The sequence below is a fragment of the Mycetomoellerius zeteki genome, unplaced genomic scaffold (genome assembly GCF_001594055.1).
Source record: "Mycetomoellerius zeteki isolate Tzet28-1 unplaced genomic scaffold, Tzet1.0 scaffold96, whole genome shotgun sequence".
Taxonomy (NCBI): Eukaryota; Metazoa; Arthropoda; class Insecta; order Hymenoptera; family Formicidae; genus Mycetomoellerius; species Mycetomoellerius zeteki.
This window is the reverse complement of record NW_017257999.1, coordinates 1,968,846-1,981,940: the sequence shown is the minus strand read 5'-3', so window position 1 is coordinate 1,981,940 and position 13,095 is coordinate 1,968,846. Positions and strand designations below refer to the sequence as shown.

The 13,095-nt window shown below is 33.6% G+C and overlaps 1 protein-coding gene across 4 annotated transcripts in view; it reads left to right on the top strand.

Annotated features, from left to right (window-relative positions):
• The window catches only part of Sap47 (Synapse-associated protein 47kD), an 83,541-nt gene that overhangs the window by 20,196 nt on the left and 50,250 nt on the right, over positions 1-13,095 (top strand). For all 4 annotated transcript variants that reach the window (XM_018460704.1, XM_018460705.1, XM_018460703.1 and 1 more), the window contains one exon: positions 8,827-8,948. In XM_018460704.1, the coding sequence (XP_018316206.1) occupies positions 8,827-8,948 (122 nt within the window). The remainder of the gene's footprint in view (positions 1-8,826; positions 8,949-13,095) is intronic.

The following is a 13,095-nucleotide window of genomic DNA, read 5'->3' as shown; positions in this document are numbered from 1 at the left end:
AATTTTAACAATGTGACTTCATCCGTATTTAGCTTGATCCATATTCATTTTATTCTTGTAATTACTTAGTGGGAATAATTTTTCGAACGCAATATTGTGATTGCAAATTTTCATTTTGCTAAATGGCGCTAAATGGAACACGTGTTTACTCGAAAAAGAAAACTCCTTTTCGAGAAAGAATTTTATGACTTTTTAACTAGGCTAAGTTAGAACTAGTATCGATCTTCTCCCGTAACAGAGCATTCTTAGGTGCGAGCATTCTCAGGAAATTAAACAGATCAGTCGTGCCATACGGTTAGCTGATTGTTGATGTGTCAGTTAAATTCCGACAATCATTAGTTTCATCAAAAATCCGGTGCATCGACTAAGTCACGCAACGCATTTCAATAAGCTATCGATTTCGCTTTTAATATCGGCCGTCGGAAATTTATTTTTTTGTTTGTATAGGACTTGAAGCGGTTCTAAAGTATCTTCTTTGCATTCTGCTTGCCTAGATTATCGTAACTATAATGGACTTGATCAATGATACTAAGGTAAAGTTCGACGGTATATTTAAATTATTTAAATTTAAATTGACTACTAAATCTTACGTGAAGTCTATTATGGAAATTAGTATTATCAGCGTCAGTATATACAGGGTGTTAGTTAAGTATGTTGCCATACTCAACAGAGCGATTCTTCGGTTTATTTCAAGTAAAAAAGTCCATATAAACATGTGTCCTAAACGGCTTAGTTTCCGAAATACAAGTGAATGTTCGCAAATGTTTGACATAACGGTAAATTGTGTTGGAGATATCTTCCTACATAAATATACCTTGCTTCACGTGAGTTACCATTCGCACAACCGTAAACAAAGTGACAAAGTCAAAGTCACAAAATCAAAAATAGACTTCAGTTCTGATGTTGCCGCGGGTCAGTTAGCTTGTACATACGTTTTCGGGCCAAATTGTTTCAGTCCATCAAAATCGCAAGGTGGACATTTTCAACAATTCATCTAATTGTTTTATTTCATCAGAAGAACTGAAGCCTGTTTTTGTTTTTCTGTTTTTAACTAGTTTTTGACTAGTTCAAGCTGTATTTCTTTTTCAAATAAACAGATTATTACTACACATTTAAATTTTTTTATTTCGGAAACTAAGCCGTTTAGGACACATGTTTATATGGACTTTTTTTACTTGAAATAAACCAAAGAATCGCTCTGTTGAGTGTGGCAACATACTTAACTAACACTGTATATTTGTTTCATATGAAAAACCTTTGACAATAAGTTACAGTATATTATGAATTAGATTTATTTTTATAAATTACTTGCACAAATTTTATAGAAATACTATATTAGATAGAGCTTCATATTTGCGAAAGACTATCACGCTTGTCCAAATCTAATTAATAATAATATTGTGTTCGTGGCAGCTTTATAGCCACTCTTTTTAACGAGATACGAGTGACCCGAGGATAATTAACTCACTCTCGGACCATTGAAGTTTCACAGCTCGCTTGATCTGCCTGGAGCACGACAAGGTCCGGGTCATCGACACACACTCGGAAGTCTGCGAACATACTTCTTCCAGACCGATGGAGACTCGTCGGGTTTCAAACGTAAGGGATGCTCGTAGTAATTGAAACGCGAGAATCATTGCAACCGCTGCTGGTTGTCTACCCCAAAGACGCCATGCCGAACTCTTTCCGTTTGCGAAACCATTGTCGGAGAACGGTGAATATACGTATTCTCTTGTTACTCTCGCGCTTTACTCATTTTTCATAGTAACGCCGCAGATAATTTTCCACTTGACTTATAACAGAGATTTGACCGACGATAAATCGACGAAGAATGCGAGAATGAATGCAAGCTCGTAGCGATAAAGTCGGAAACGGATGTTCAAATATGAAGTCTATTTTTTAGCACGGATATGATCTTGCTGGTTCATCTATTAAATTGTTTCAAGGTGGAAACAAAGAGTCGTACGCGTAATTCCCACCTCTTATTCTTTATCATCTTCTATTATCACTATGATAGTCTCTTCGTGAATGCGGGTGTCTGGATCGACTCGAAAGAACAAGATTCTTTCTTCGGATAGATTGTCTGCGTGAATTTTTGCTTGACATGATAGAATTTTTTCTTTTGCTTCAGATTTTTTCTTCTCAGATCATTCTTCGAACAGGGATATCAGGAATTTTGAGAATTCTTTACTCGTAATGAATCCTTGAACAAATTTCAAGAGATTGAGTTAAGAAAAGCACACACAAATTCAGTTGTTATGTAAGATCGATTTTACAACCACGATATAATAATTGCGACAAATCTAATTTTAATTATTATATTTAAATATCTAATATGATTGAATACCGCAAGATATTATAGACAATTTTTTAAGAATCAAATTTTTCCTGAAAAAATGCATTTAGTGTTATTATTATTTAAATAATATTTTTTAAATAATGTAATAAGTATAAACTTTTCATTATCTGGTATACAACATTTAGTACAGTGACTTAGTATAAAGTATAAAGAGTGCAGAAAACGAAAAGTGAATTTTATATTTAAGATCAATTTTCTCTCTAAGAATATCGGGTTCGCAAACGCAACAAGAAAAGCAAGGTCACACTTTAATTAAGCGCCGCTTGGTATGTCATATAATTGAAAACTCTTGACTGTAGCTGTAATTTCGCAGATTGCTCTTACCATTTTGTCAGCAAACGGATGCGATTATCGCCTCAATGCTTTTCAATTTCACGGATATTTTTCCAATAAACGTCGATGGTTTAATACATGCCGCTATATTTATTTGACAAGTCACTGTGTATGCTTTGACAGGTTATCTTCGTAGATCCATTATATCTTGTATATATTGTTATCGGTAGTATGTATCGTTATTAAATATAGTAAGAGATATCTACTTGACATATGTGTGTATAACATTATAGGTCTTGTATTATATCGCGTAGCAAAATTGTTATCGTCTTAATGGGTCGAAGGAGCATTATATCGCGGTCACGTAATGCGCTTCTTTTATGATTGTTCTTAGTCACCACTATCTTCCAACATATTACACAATTATCGACGTCATCAACCTGGAATATACCGGACAAGAAACTATGACATAAGAATTGTGCCATTAATATCACAAAGGAATTCCATTATTATATATGCGACCTTTCTAAGCTCAAGCACGAGAATTATATAAAGCGGTCAGACAGTATTTATATATCCGTAGCTTTAACCCATTAAAGCTACGGATATATAATGATTACATCTGTATTCTCTTTCTATGGCATTATACTTGAGGGAGAGATATAATAAAATAATATTTTTGATAAATTTCTAGCGTAGGACACAATTTTCAAGATAAATTTCAGCATTTAAATTGAATATTAATAGCAAATCAGGCACTGAAAAAATATTCTGAGTTAAATTTGTCATATTTTGGAATATTTTAATTGGAGATTTTATTACTATGCCATTTCCCGCACAGTCAAGAAAATTCGTTTTGATCATAGACATGGTATTATATATTCATAGTCAGTTTTTATATTTAAGACCATTTTAAGTAAAATCTGATGTTAGAAATCAATCACAGAGCAATATTAGCATTTTAAGACATTACTTAAAACAGTTTTGAACTGACTATAAATACTGCCTTCTCATATGTCTATGGTTACGACATATATTGATTATCTTATTTTCAATGACAATATTGATAACTTCTTATCGATATATCGAAATCACATTGATTTTGCCAACTTTAAAATTCTAAATTACCGGTATTTTCACGCGGATTATATAAAATTACTGGCTTTTATTAGTTTTTTTTTTTATCATAACCACAACTCTTATTTAAATGAATTCGGAGCTGTATAATTCAGAATAAAACTAATTAAGTAGAAACAATTATAAACTTTATTTATTAAAATATATGAACATTAAATAAACGTAGCTGAAATACTTAGGCCGGTATTCATAATCGGTTCTTATTTCAAGATCATCTTAAGTAATGTCTTAAGACGCTAATGCAGTCCTCTGATTGGTTCGTGACGCCTCAAGACTGAACTTAAACAGTCTTGAATATAAGAATCAACTATGGATATCGACCTTAGTCTACTTTTTTGTTTAAAATCATATTTTCTGTCCGATTTGGCAGCGGCCATTAATGTAGAATGGTCAATATATGTAGCATGGTATTCCGGCTAAAACCGACTATAGAGTGAAATAAAGATAGATTTGCAACACATTCTACGTTTCAATGTCTAACCAATCACGAGAGAGGTGCTGCATAGCAAGCTCTAGATGTATCAAAGTAGCGCGCGAAGGTCCACTATTTTCGACTAATAACTGTATTATATACTAACAATAAGAACTAAGCGCTTATTGGACACTAGACAGAAAATGACGATAGAAATAGCCAATAGAAAAGTCGGTATTTCGGTTTAGATAAAATTTTTTGCACAATTTTGGTATATCTAGAACTTTAGTGTCGCAGCGATATCAGCACAATTAGCGACATAAAAAAAATGTTTAACCTCGCGAGAAAAATACGTATGGAACTTAAAACTAAATTTTTGTTTAAGAAAAATTTTTATTTAATTAAGAAAAAATTTTTTTTCATAAGACGAATTTAATTTACCGTCATTTTATGGATCGGGTAAAATACATGTATTGGCAACCGGTCGGAGAATGAAAATACCAGCTAGGCCAATTCATTGCCGGTGAATTGGTAACCCTAATCATTGATATCTTATCAAAGCATTGTACGCAAGTCCCACAAGTTACTGCGAAGTCAGTAAAGTCAAAACGATTGTCAGTTTTTCTATATGTCAGTTTGTCGCGCGTGATTCTTTGTGACATCAGTTAAGTGAGATGTGTTCTTATTAATGGCATGTAGTACAAGATTTCTCGTCACGTCTATATCGGAGTTCTGTTATGGGAAAGTTTGTCAAGTGACATCGCTATTGGCCGAGCAAACTTTTTTTGTAACTTTTCGTTGAACGGCGGCGACGTCGATGAATTTTCTCGTCGCTACTAAAATTCCATTGTGTTTTATGAAAAAAAAAACGAGACAGATCTTATTAACAAACACGTATCGTATATCATCTGCACCGCAATTACGGTATTTTGTTCATGATGGGTTTCGTTGGTCAACCAGCTCCTGAGGGATTTTTCTTTAAATGTTTGTATTTAACAACAGTTAGTTTGACGTTATTTTTCATTACACGGCCAATCTCAAGAGTCATTTAAAATAAAAATAGAAGTATAAAATGTTTATTTAACACTCGAGATACTGCCGTGTCTTCTGATATATATTTATTATCCAAATTAAAAAATAATGAGAAACTCTAAGAAAAAAAGATAAAAGACTAATCTTATTCGAAAAATAATCTTTTTCTTCCTAAAAATTGAAAGTTCATTCTTCATTATTCTTGGTTTTATACCAAGTTTTATACCAGTTAGTTCTTCATTACTCTTGGCTTTATACCAAGATTCCTGCGAGACCAAAATTACTTAACATTTTGGAACTCTCACGTACGATGCAATTCAATATTTTCATGTAGCGACAAATTATCTCGGCGTGATAAGGACGGTTATAATATTTGACACTTGTTTAGCGATCCTCGGATACCTCGGTTGGAGTTAAGTCTGCTGTGTAATCTAGACTCCTAGACTCCGGCACCAATTATCCGATGTATCTTGCGAAGCTGGAAGTTGTTATTAAGCGTTGTGTAGTGCACTGTTGTACTAAGCCACGTGTATTTTACGCTGATTCGTTCCCTTTAATGGCCTTCTGTTCGCAACGGATCGGACGGAGATTGGCAGGGATGAAGCTGCGCGAATTGAAGTGCTTCAATCCGGTTGATTAAATCGCCTTTGGTTTGCGAAGGCAACTAAGTTATACAGAGGTAATTTCTACATATCCTGACCTATACATGCTAAAGACGCCTTCGTAAATTTTCTCGAGCAGCTACGTGCAATGCTCAAATATCCTTCAAAAGACGTGACGTCGTTTTATCGCGACATTACGGTTGTGCGGTGTACGAGACATAAAAAAAAATGTGTGTCCCATTTTAAAGCTACGCGACTTAACTTCCAGTTACGTTTCTATGGCTCGTATAAAGCAGCCCACTGCATTCGTTCGTGATTCCTCTTGAGAATTTTCTCGTCAAAAACCTCTAAATCTTTATTACCCGTTATTCCTTTGCCTTAAATTTCAGAGAAATATCACGTTTTCGCGATATCTAAAAAAATTAGCTTGTCTTTATAGATTTATATCTAAATGGATTATTTATTATTCTTGATTGAGAGCATATTACACAAGTATGTTCCGTCAAAAATTTTTAAATGATTTATATGAACATATAAAAATTGAAGTTCGAGATTGAATAATGTAGATTGAATAATAAGGTCGTCTCGAATAAAATCTCTGCGAATTAAATTAGCGGAGGAACTCATCATTACAATTTTCCATGAAACTATCTCTAAAATGTCTTAGGTTACGACGAAATCACGTTAATATGTTGGTATGTACGATGAAGTACGCTATGACATTGGAGTTTGAAGTGCTGCGACCGAAGACCAACACCAACCGACCTTTTACACGAGTCGTTAAAGCTATAAGAAAAGGTGAATCGTTTTCTATTTTATTGAAAGTGTAAATGTCACTGTAACTTGCTGTCGATGCGTTAGGCGATCAAACGGCAATCTATTTACGAGGCGCGGTTTAAACGACAAAGTATATATTGCGTCGCGCATCTCTTCAATATGTCGTATATGATGTAGCAACGCTTTTCCCGCGAACGTTATTTTATTTTTTATCATGAATGGTGAGATGTATATACTGTTCGTTAGTTAATATTCGTTATCCGCGTGTCAGCCGCATGACAGGACTAAAATGTGATGTGCAATAAAAGGGGCATCCGCTTTTTTTAAACTTGATATATTATGTGGTTTTAATTCTAAACTATGGATTTTTGGAAAAAAAACTGTTACTGCGTTATTTTGTTAAAACGTACGTGGAAAATATACATACACATATACATTGTTGCGACTTAGATTTAAGGATGTATTACAAGTATTTTTTTAACAAAATGAAAAACTTATGAAAAAAAATTACAAATTTTTCTGTATTATATTTGAAAGTAATACAAAAAATTTGATGACGATTTAAAATTTGGATCAAAAATTATTTAAATAAGAAGTAGACATGATTTAAAAAAATAATTACGACAAAATGAGAAAATTTTCATTCAAACTATAAAATTGTATCGTTAAATACAAGTCACTTTTAGACAGAGATCTGATACCTTAATCGTGTAACCTACATTTTAAAGGCGATATTGATACGATTTACAATATTGAATGAGACGATTAAAGATAAATATATGGATTTTGCAAATCAGACTTCTCTCGCTTCTCTATGACGCATTGCAATAGTTTTACATCGCACGTCGGGAACATCTGGCGATGGAACATAACCAAAGTTACATACAGTATAATATTTAATGTCAGATATCCCGTAACATTTTGCTTCGGAAAAGCGATTTGCACCGGTCGCTCCTATCACTACCATCGTACGTCCATTTCCTTTTCTCATCGGATCGTGATAAATGGCTAAGTCAGAATTCTCGGCAAAGGAGTCTCGTGAGAAATCTACCTGATGTATTCGGGTTAGAACAAGCCAGCGACGCTGCTTGCACGTTGATCCGATACCACGTGATTCTTTGGCTTTTTAGTTAATGTAACAGCGTAACTAGGATTTTTTAAAATTTATATGTATGTGTAATATTTTTCGCTAATTTCTAACACTTGGTATTAATTCTTGGTACACGGAAAAAAAAGATTAGCTGCCACAGCTAAAAATTAGGTATGGCAGCTAAATTCAGTAGCACTATATGGATACCTAACGTCGTATCTGCGAAGTAATTTCCATTAGCTGTGAGGCCTAAATATTATCATTGTAACAGACAAGCATTTTTGCTATTATGTCGATGTATTGATCATTACAGCAAATGTTTTCTGTGTAACAGACAATTTGGTAGCAAGTACAGTTTTAGCAAACCATATTTAGCTGTGGTAGAAACAATTTTCTTTTACACGAACATATCCAATAACTGTGACAACTAATTTCATATTGCTAAATAAATCGATCTGTAACTGACATGCATATTTTGCTATCACGTCCTTATATTAGCTACAGTAGCAAATCCTTTGTATGTAACAGATTCATAGCTGTAGTAGCTAATGCAATTTCAGCTAATTAGAATTAGCTGTAAACATTTTTTTTTCCGTGTATTAATTTTTAAATGGCATGCACACATTGTGTATTCATATTCACGTCGTTTCTTAAAACTTTATAAATTTCTAGACAATTTTTTAAAATGGTGCATAAAGTGTTTTCTTACGCTAAACTTGTGTTCATAATAAAGAATCGTCTAATACAGAAAAAATTAATTAAAGTACTATATAATAAAGAAATAGAAAAAGAAATTTTTAAAAAGCGACATAGATATGAGTGAAAGATGTTATTTAATAGTTAATATCAAGCAACCTCCGATTTTTTCGCATTTCTCAACAAACAGCTTAATAAAATTAAGTTAAATAGCTTGAAGTTTTTATTTAATTAATTTTCTAAGAGACGATAATAGCATCTTTCTTATTTGAAAGAAAAATAGTTATAAAACTTCACACCGGTTTATTTTTATGTAATAGCTACGACCTACTTCAACGGTATTTCTTTTAACGTTGAGTTAACTACAGAAGAAAGGCACAGTTCTCTCTCTCTCTCTCTCACGAACGTCGCATTCATTCTCATTTTACTTTTCCTGTTCTGCCACCAGTTTCCACGAAGGCACTGGCTGGTGCGAAGAGCCTCGGTGGGTTCTTGTACAGCGCCGTGAACAAGGCCGGAAAGACCGTGGTGGAGGCCAGCGCGAAAATCAAGAAGACCGTCGAAGAGAACGTGAGTTTTTTTCCATTGTCACTATAATCCTGTAAACACGCCGATCGATCTGGCGTTAATGACCCTTGTTATCACTATCGTTCAGACGATTTTAATCGGATAATGAGACACAAACCCTCAAGATTTATTCGAGATAACAATTTAGTATCTATCACTTTTAATAGTAATACATTAATTACGAATAATTTACTATAAACTTTATTCAAAGATAATATAACGTAGATGCAACAATTAGCCTATTATTACTAACCTATTATTTATGTTAAACCTATATTCATTAATTGTAACAATTGTAAATTAATGTATTCGTCATATACCAACTTCTGTGAATTGATCGATAAGTGTTTTGCTGTAGTTTTTACTTCGAACTACTTCTTTTTTACATAACTGTAGAGCTATTTATGCGCTCGTTTCATACCGTTACGTGCACAAGCAAATTGATAACAGTTTTAATATTCTTGCTGCGTATTATTCAATGTTTTCGTGCATCGAAGCATGTGAAATTTTTACATCGTGCATTTGCCGCTCGTGCCATCATCCTACGTGAGTATGGATAAATTTAAAGTATAGCAAGGAATACTAGATAGAAAAGCAAACTTATTTTGCAAACGTTTTCCCGTGGATGTAAAAAAAAACCGTATTTGCGCAAATATTTTCTTTTTACTTTTCTGCCCTTTGGAAATTCGTGAACCCAGCAGATATTTTTTCTCCTTTTATCGACACTGCGCTTTGTCGCTGTCGATATCAGCTCGTAGGATTTATTCTTTCGTAATGGTACGGACTGATACATGTACAGATATGTATTCAATCTGTGAATACGATGTCCCATGAGAATTCAGTAAATACATAAATGACAGCATTTCCGCAGACGTGTTATATAATCGCCTTTGTATTTCGGAAATTAAAGCAACCTTCCCAAGTGCTTACAGTCAGCTGACTTTGTCTTGTGAACTGAAACTTGCAATATCGGGAATTTAATGTGTATATATATATATAAGTGAGTCAATAAGTAACTTCAATTTTGCCCTCAGAAATCAAGATATTAAGGTTACTTATTGACTCACCCAAGTATATATACGATAAATTCAACAAAGTTCAAGTTGACATCTTGGAATAATTCAGTAAAATTCTCGTAGAATTGACTCTGAAGGGAAAACAATGCGTGTAATACCTAATGAATATATCGCTACTTCTGTAATCGCTTTAAAAATCAACATGTCAAGTTCTTATTTATTGTGTCATCTATACTTAACGAACGGCTGTCGTCGACCGTGGAACTCGTATCGATCAGAAAACCTGCTGTCATTGCATTTGTGTATGCGTTTTGTATATATGTGTCAAGCAAGAAATGTCATTGATATTGACGAACTCTCATGTACGATGATTGAAAATGCGCGAATAGGCGAAATTTATTCCGCGTCCGTTCTTTTTCGAAATTGTGCAAGCCACTAACATGATCCGACGATGCGTCCAACGAAGAAACCACTTTCGCGTTTATATTCTCGTTACTAGCTCTCTATTGGGGAGTTTTTTTACTTATTCGCCTCTTGTATTTTTTTTCAGCCATTGGACGATACAAGTTTGCGATAGCCTAAAACGGCGTGCGAAATATAGGTTTTTAAAGCGCTATGCGATTCGCACCTCGATTTTCACACGATGGATTTATCTATCACGGTGTACATTGCTTCGGAAAAATCAATGGATTCGCGCTGTCAAATGGTTTCTCTTTATAATAGATTAATTCGCGCCTGACATTTATAATGACTTCTACACAGAGAGACTAACTGAATTAATAATAATTACAAATTAATAGTAATTGATTATAAAATAATAATAGTTTGTATAATTTGGTCGATATAGAATCTGTTATAATTATTGTACCTTAACAGTACCTATTTTGGAAATTAATGAAACTTCAAAAATTTTTTATATGATGAAAATAGTCGCAATAATTTCCAAATTATATGCGATTAAAGTAGATTGATCAATATCACATAGTTTACTATAATCATCTATAATAATTTACTTAAATCAAGTTTATTTTTTACTTTTCTATTATTTTTTGTTTTTAGTTCAGATGTAAAAGCCAATATATCTAAGTTGAAAGTTATCAAAGATGACAGATTGATATGTAGTGCAGATACAATTATGCGCATGAATAACTCTGTGCGATATCATTGGCCCACTTTGTTTATCTCGAAATTTATCGTGACCTCGACATTTCCGTAATTGCGAATTTTCAACTTCAATTAATCTTCAGAAAAAAATATATTCTACTCCTTAGTGGCCTCCGTCAAGTTAATGTTTTTTATATTTATACGTTTGATAAATAAATAGTTTTAATAAATAATACGACGATAAAAGGGACGAGAGATCGAATAGAGTCGCAGTTTCCTCGGCTTCCTGTACGTTTTCTAATGGCAGTGATTTACCATTGTTGTGACCACTTGCACGTTCTCTGGTACTCACATGCACGTGACGTGTAATTTCTCAAGAGATCGCGGTGCACCGCGCGTACGCAGCATCCACTTGTCCCGCGATGGTCTTTGATTACGGTTTGTACACCAGGGACATCCAATGTCGTTTGATCAGTTTGATGCTTGTCGATGCGTCGTTAACATAACGAAGCTGCAACAATTCACGTATATAAATGAAATGAAATAGACTTTTTAAAAAAGTACAAAATTTAAAGATAGGATCGTACATTATATAATAACGTTTATTATTTTTTTCAAGTCTTTTTTTCATTATTTTTAAATATAATGCATAATTATTTATCGAAATAAAGGAATTAATTTAATTGTAACGTTTGTAGTTATTGTGAATAGCAATACCATAATGGCGATTATATAGTACCGTCAATAGTTTTAACGATGTATCACATCAAGCTTACAATTTTGGCCCTTAAACTCTGGCTTTAATTTCAACTATATAAATTTAAATTATTCACAGGTATATGAAGAGAGTATAAATTTTCATGTATAATAAATTCACTCGACGCTGTTACCAGGTACCGTCGAGCATGTATCGTTGCAACCAACGTTACAGGTTGGATGTCCTATGAATAGGTACTATCACGTGACAAGCTTCGGCAAACAAAACGACACGAGAACTCATCGAATGTATTATACAAGCACCGCATCTGTGTTCGGAAATACGGAATTATTACAAGAACGCTGTAATGTATATCAAAATCGCACGCGTGTATGCTTTTTACGTTTGTGTGTCATTGATTACGATCGACAACATTGACAGGAAATTTCATTTTATATCATGAACGTCATTATCCTAAAATCGATTTATTTATAGAGATATTATTTGGCTGATTGTGAGTTATATTGAATTGATAGTTTATTTATGTAAAATTGTTTTGTTTATTTAAAATCAAGTTTGAAGTTACTTTACTAAAGTAAACTTAGTAATAATGCATCCATTCGCGTTTGCGTTCGTTTTATTTCAATTTCTAGAATTTCTCAATTTCAACGTCTAGAAATTTATCTTTTAGATTAAAAATGAACGATTCGCATATCTTGCAGATTTTCTCTGTAGATGTATAGTCCCAAGTCGATACTGTTATTAATATCTTCCGGAAAAGGCGGTGGTACTCGTCGACCCATTTTCTGTTACACGTTAAAGCGGGACGATTCTATTGCTCCCTTTATTTTCATGAATGCTCCGTTGCGTTTTATAAAATCGCGAATGCACTGAATTTGTTACTCTTTAGATTTACGAAGCTGACAATAACAGTGATGCTTCGAAACATGTGTCGTTGAAGACACGATCACGCCGACACGTGACAAGATTCTATGCGTTCGTTCATTATCTCATCGCGTGTTTCATTATTGAATTATGTAGACACCGAAGCGAGTGATGGTACAGGGTTACTGTTGTTATAACGATGTGTTGTAATTTTATCCCGTAGCTGAATACGAAGCAATTTATCCGTAACTTTATGTTATCAACTTAGTTTCAAATTGAACAGGTTTCAAGTCAAACAGGTTTATTTAATCAGCAATTTATATTACGTTCACGATTCATGTGTTCTGTATTTATTTCTTATTTTTCGATTTTGCTTTATTGTTATTGCATACTTTTGCAGAACAGAAATTTTTCACACACACACACACACACACACACACACACACAC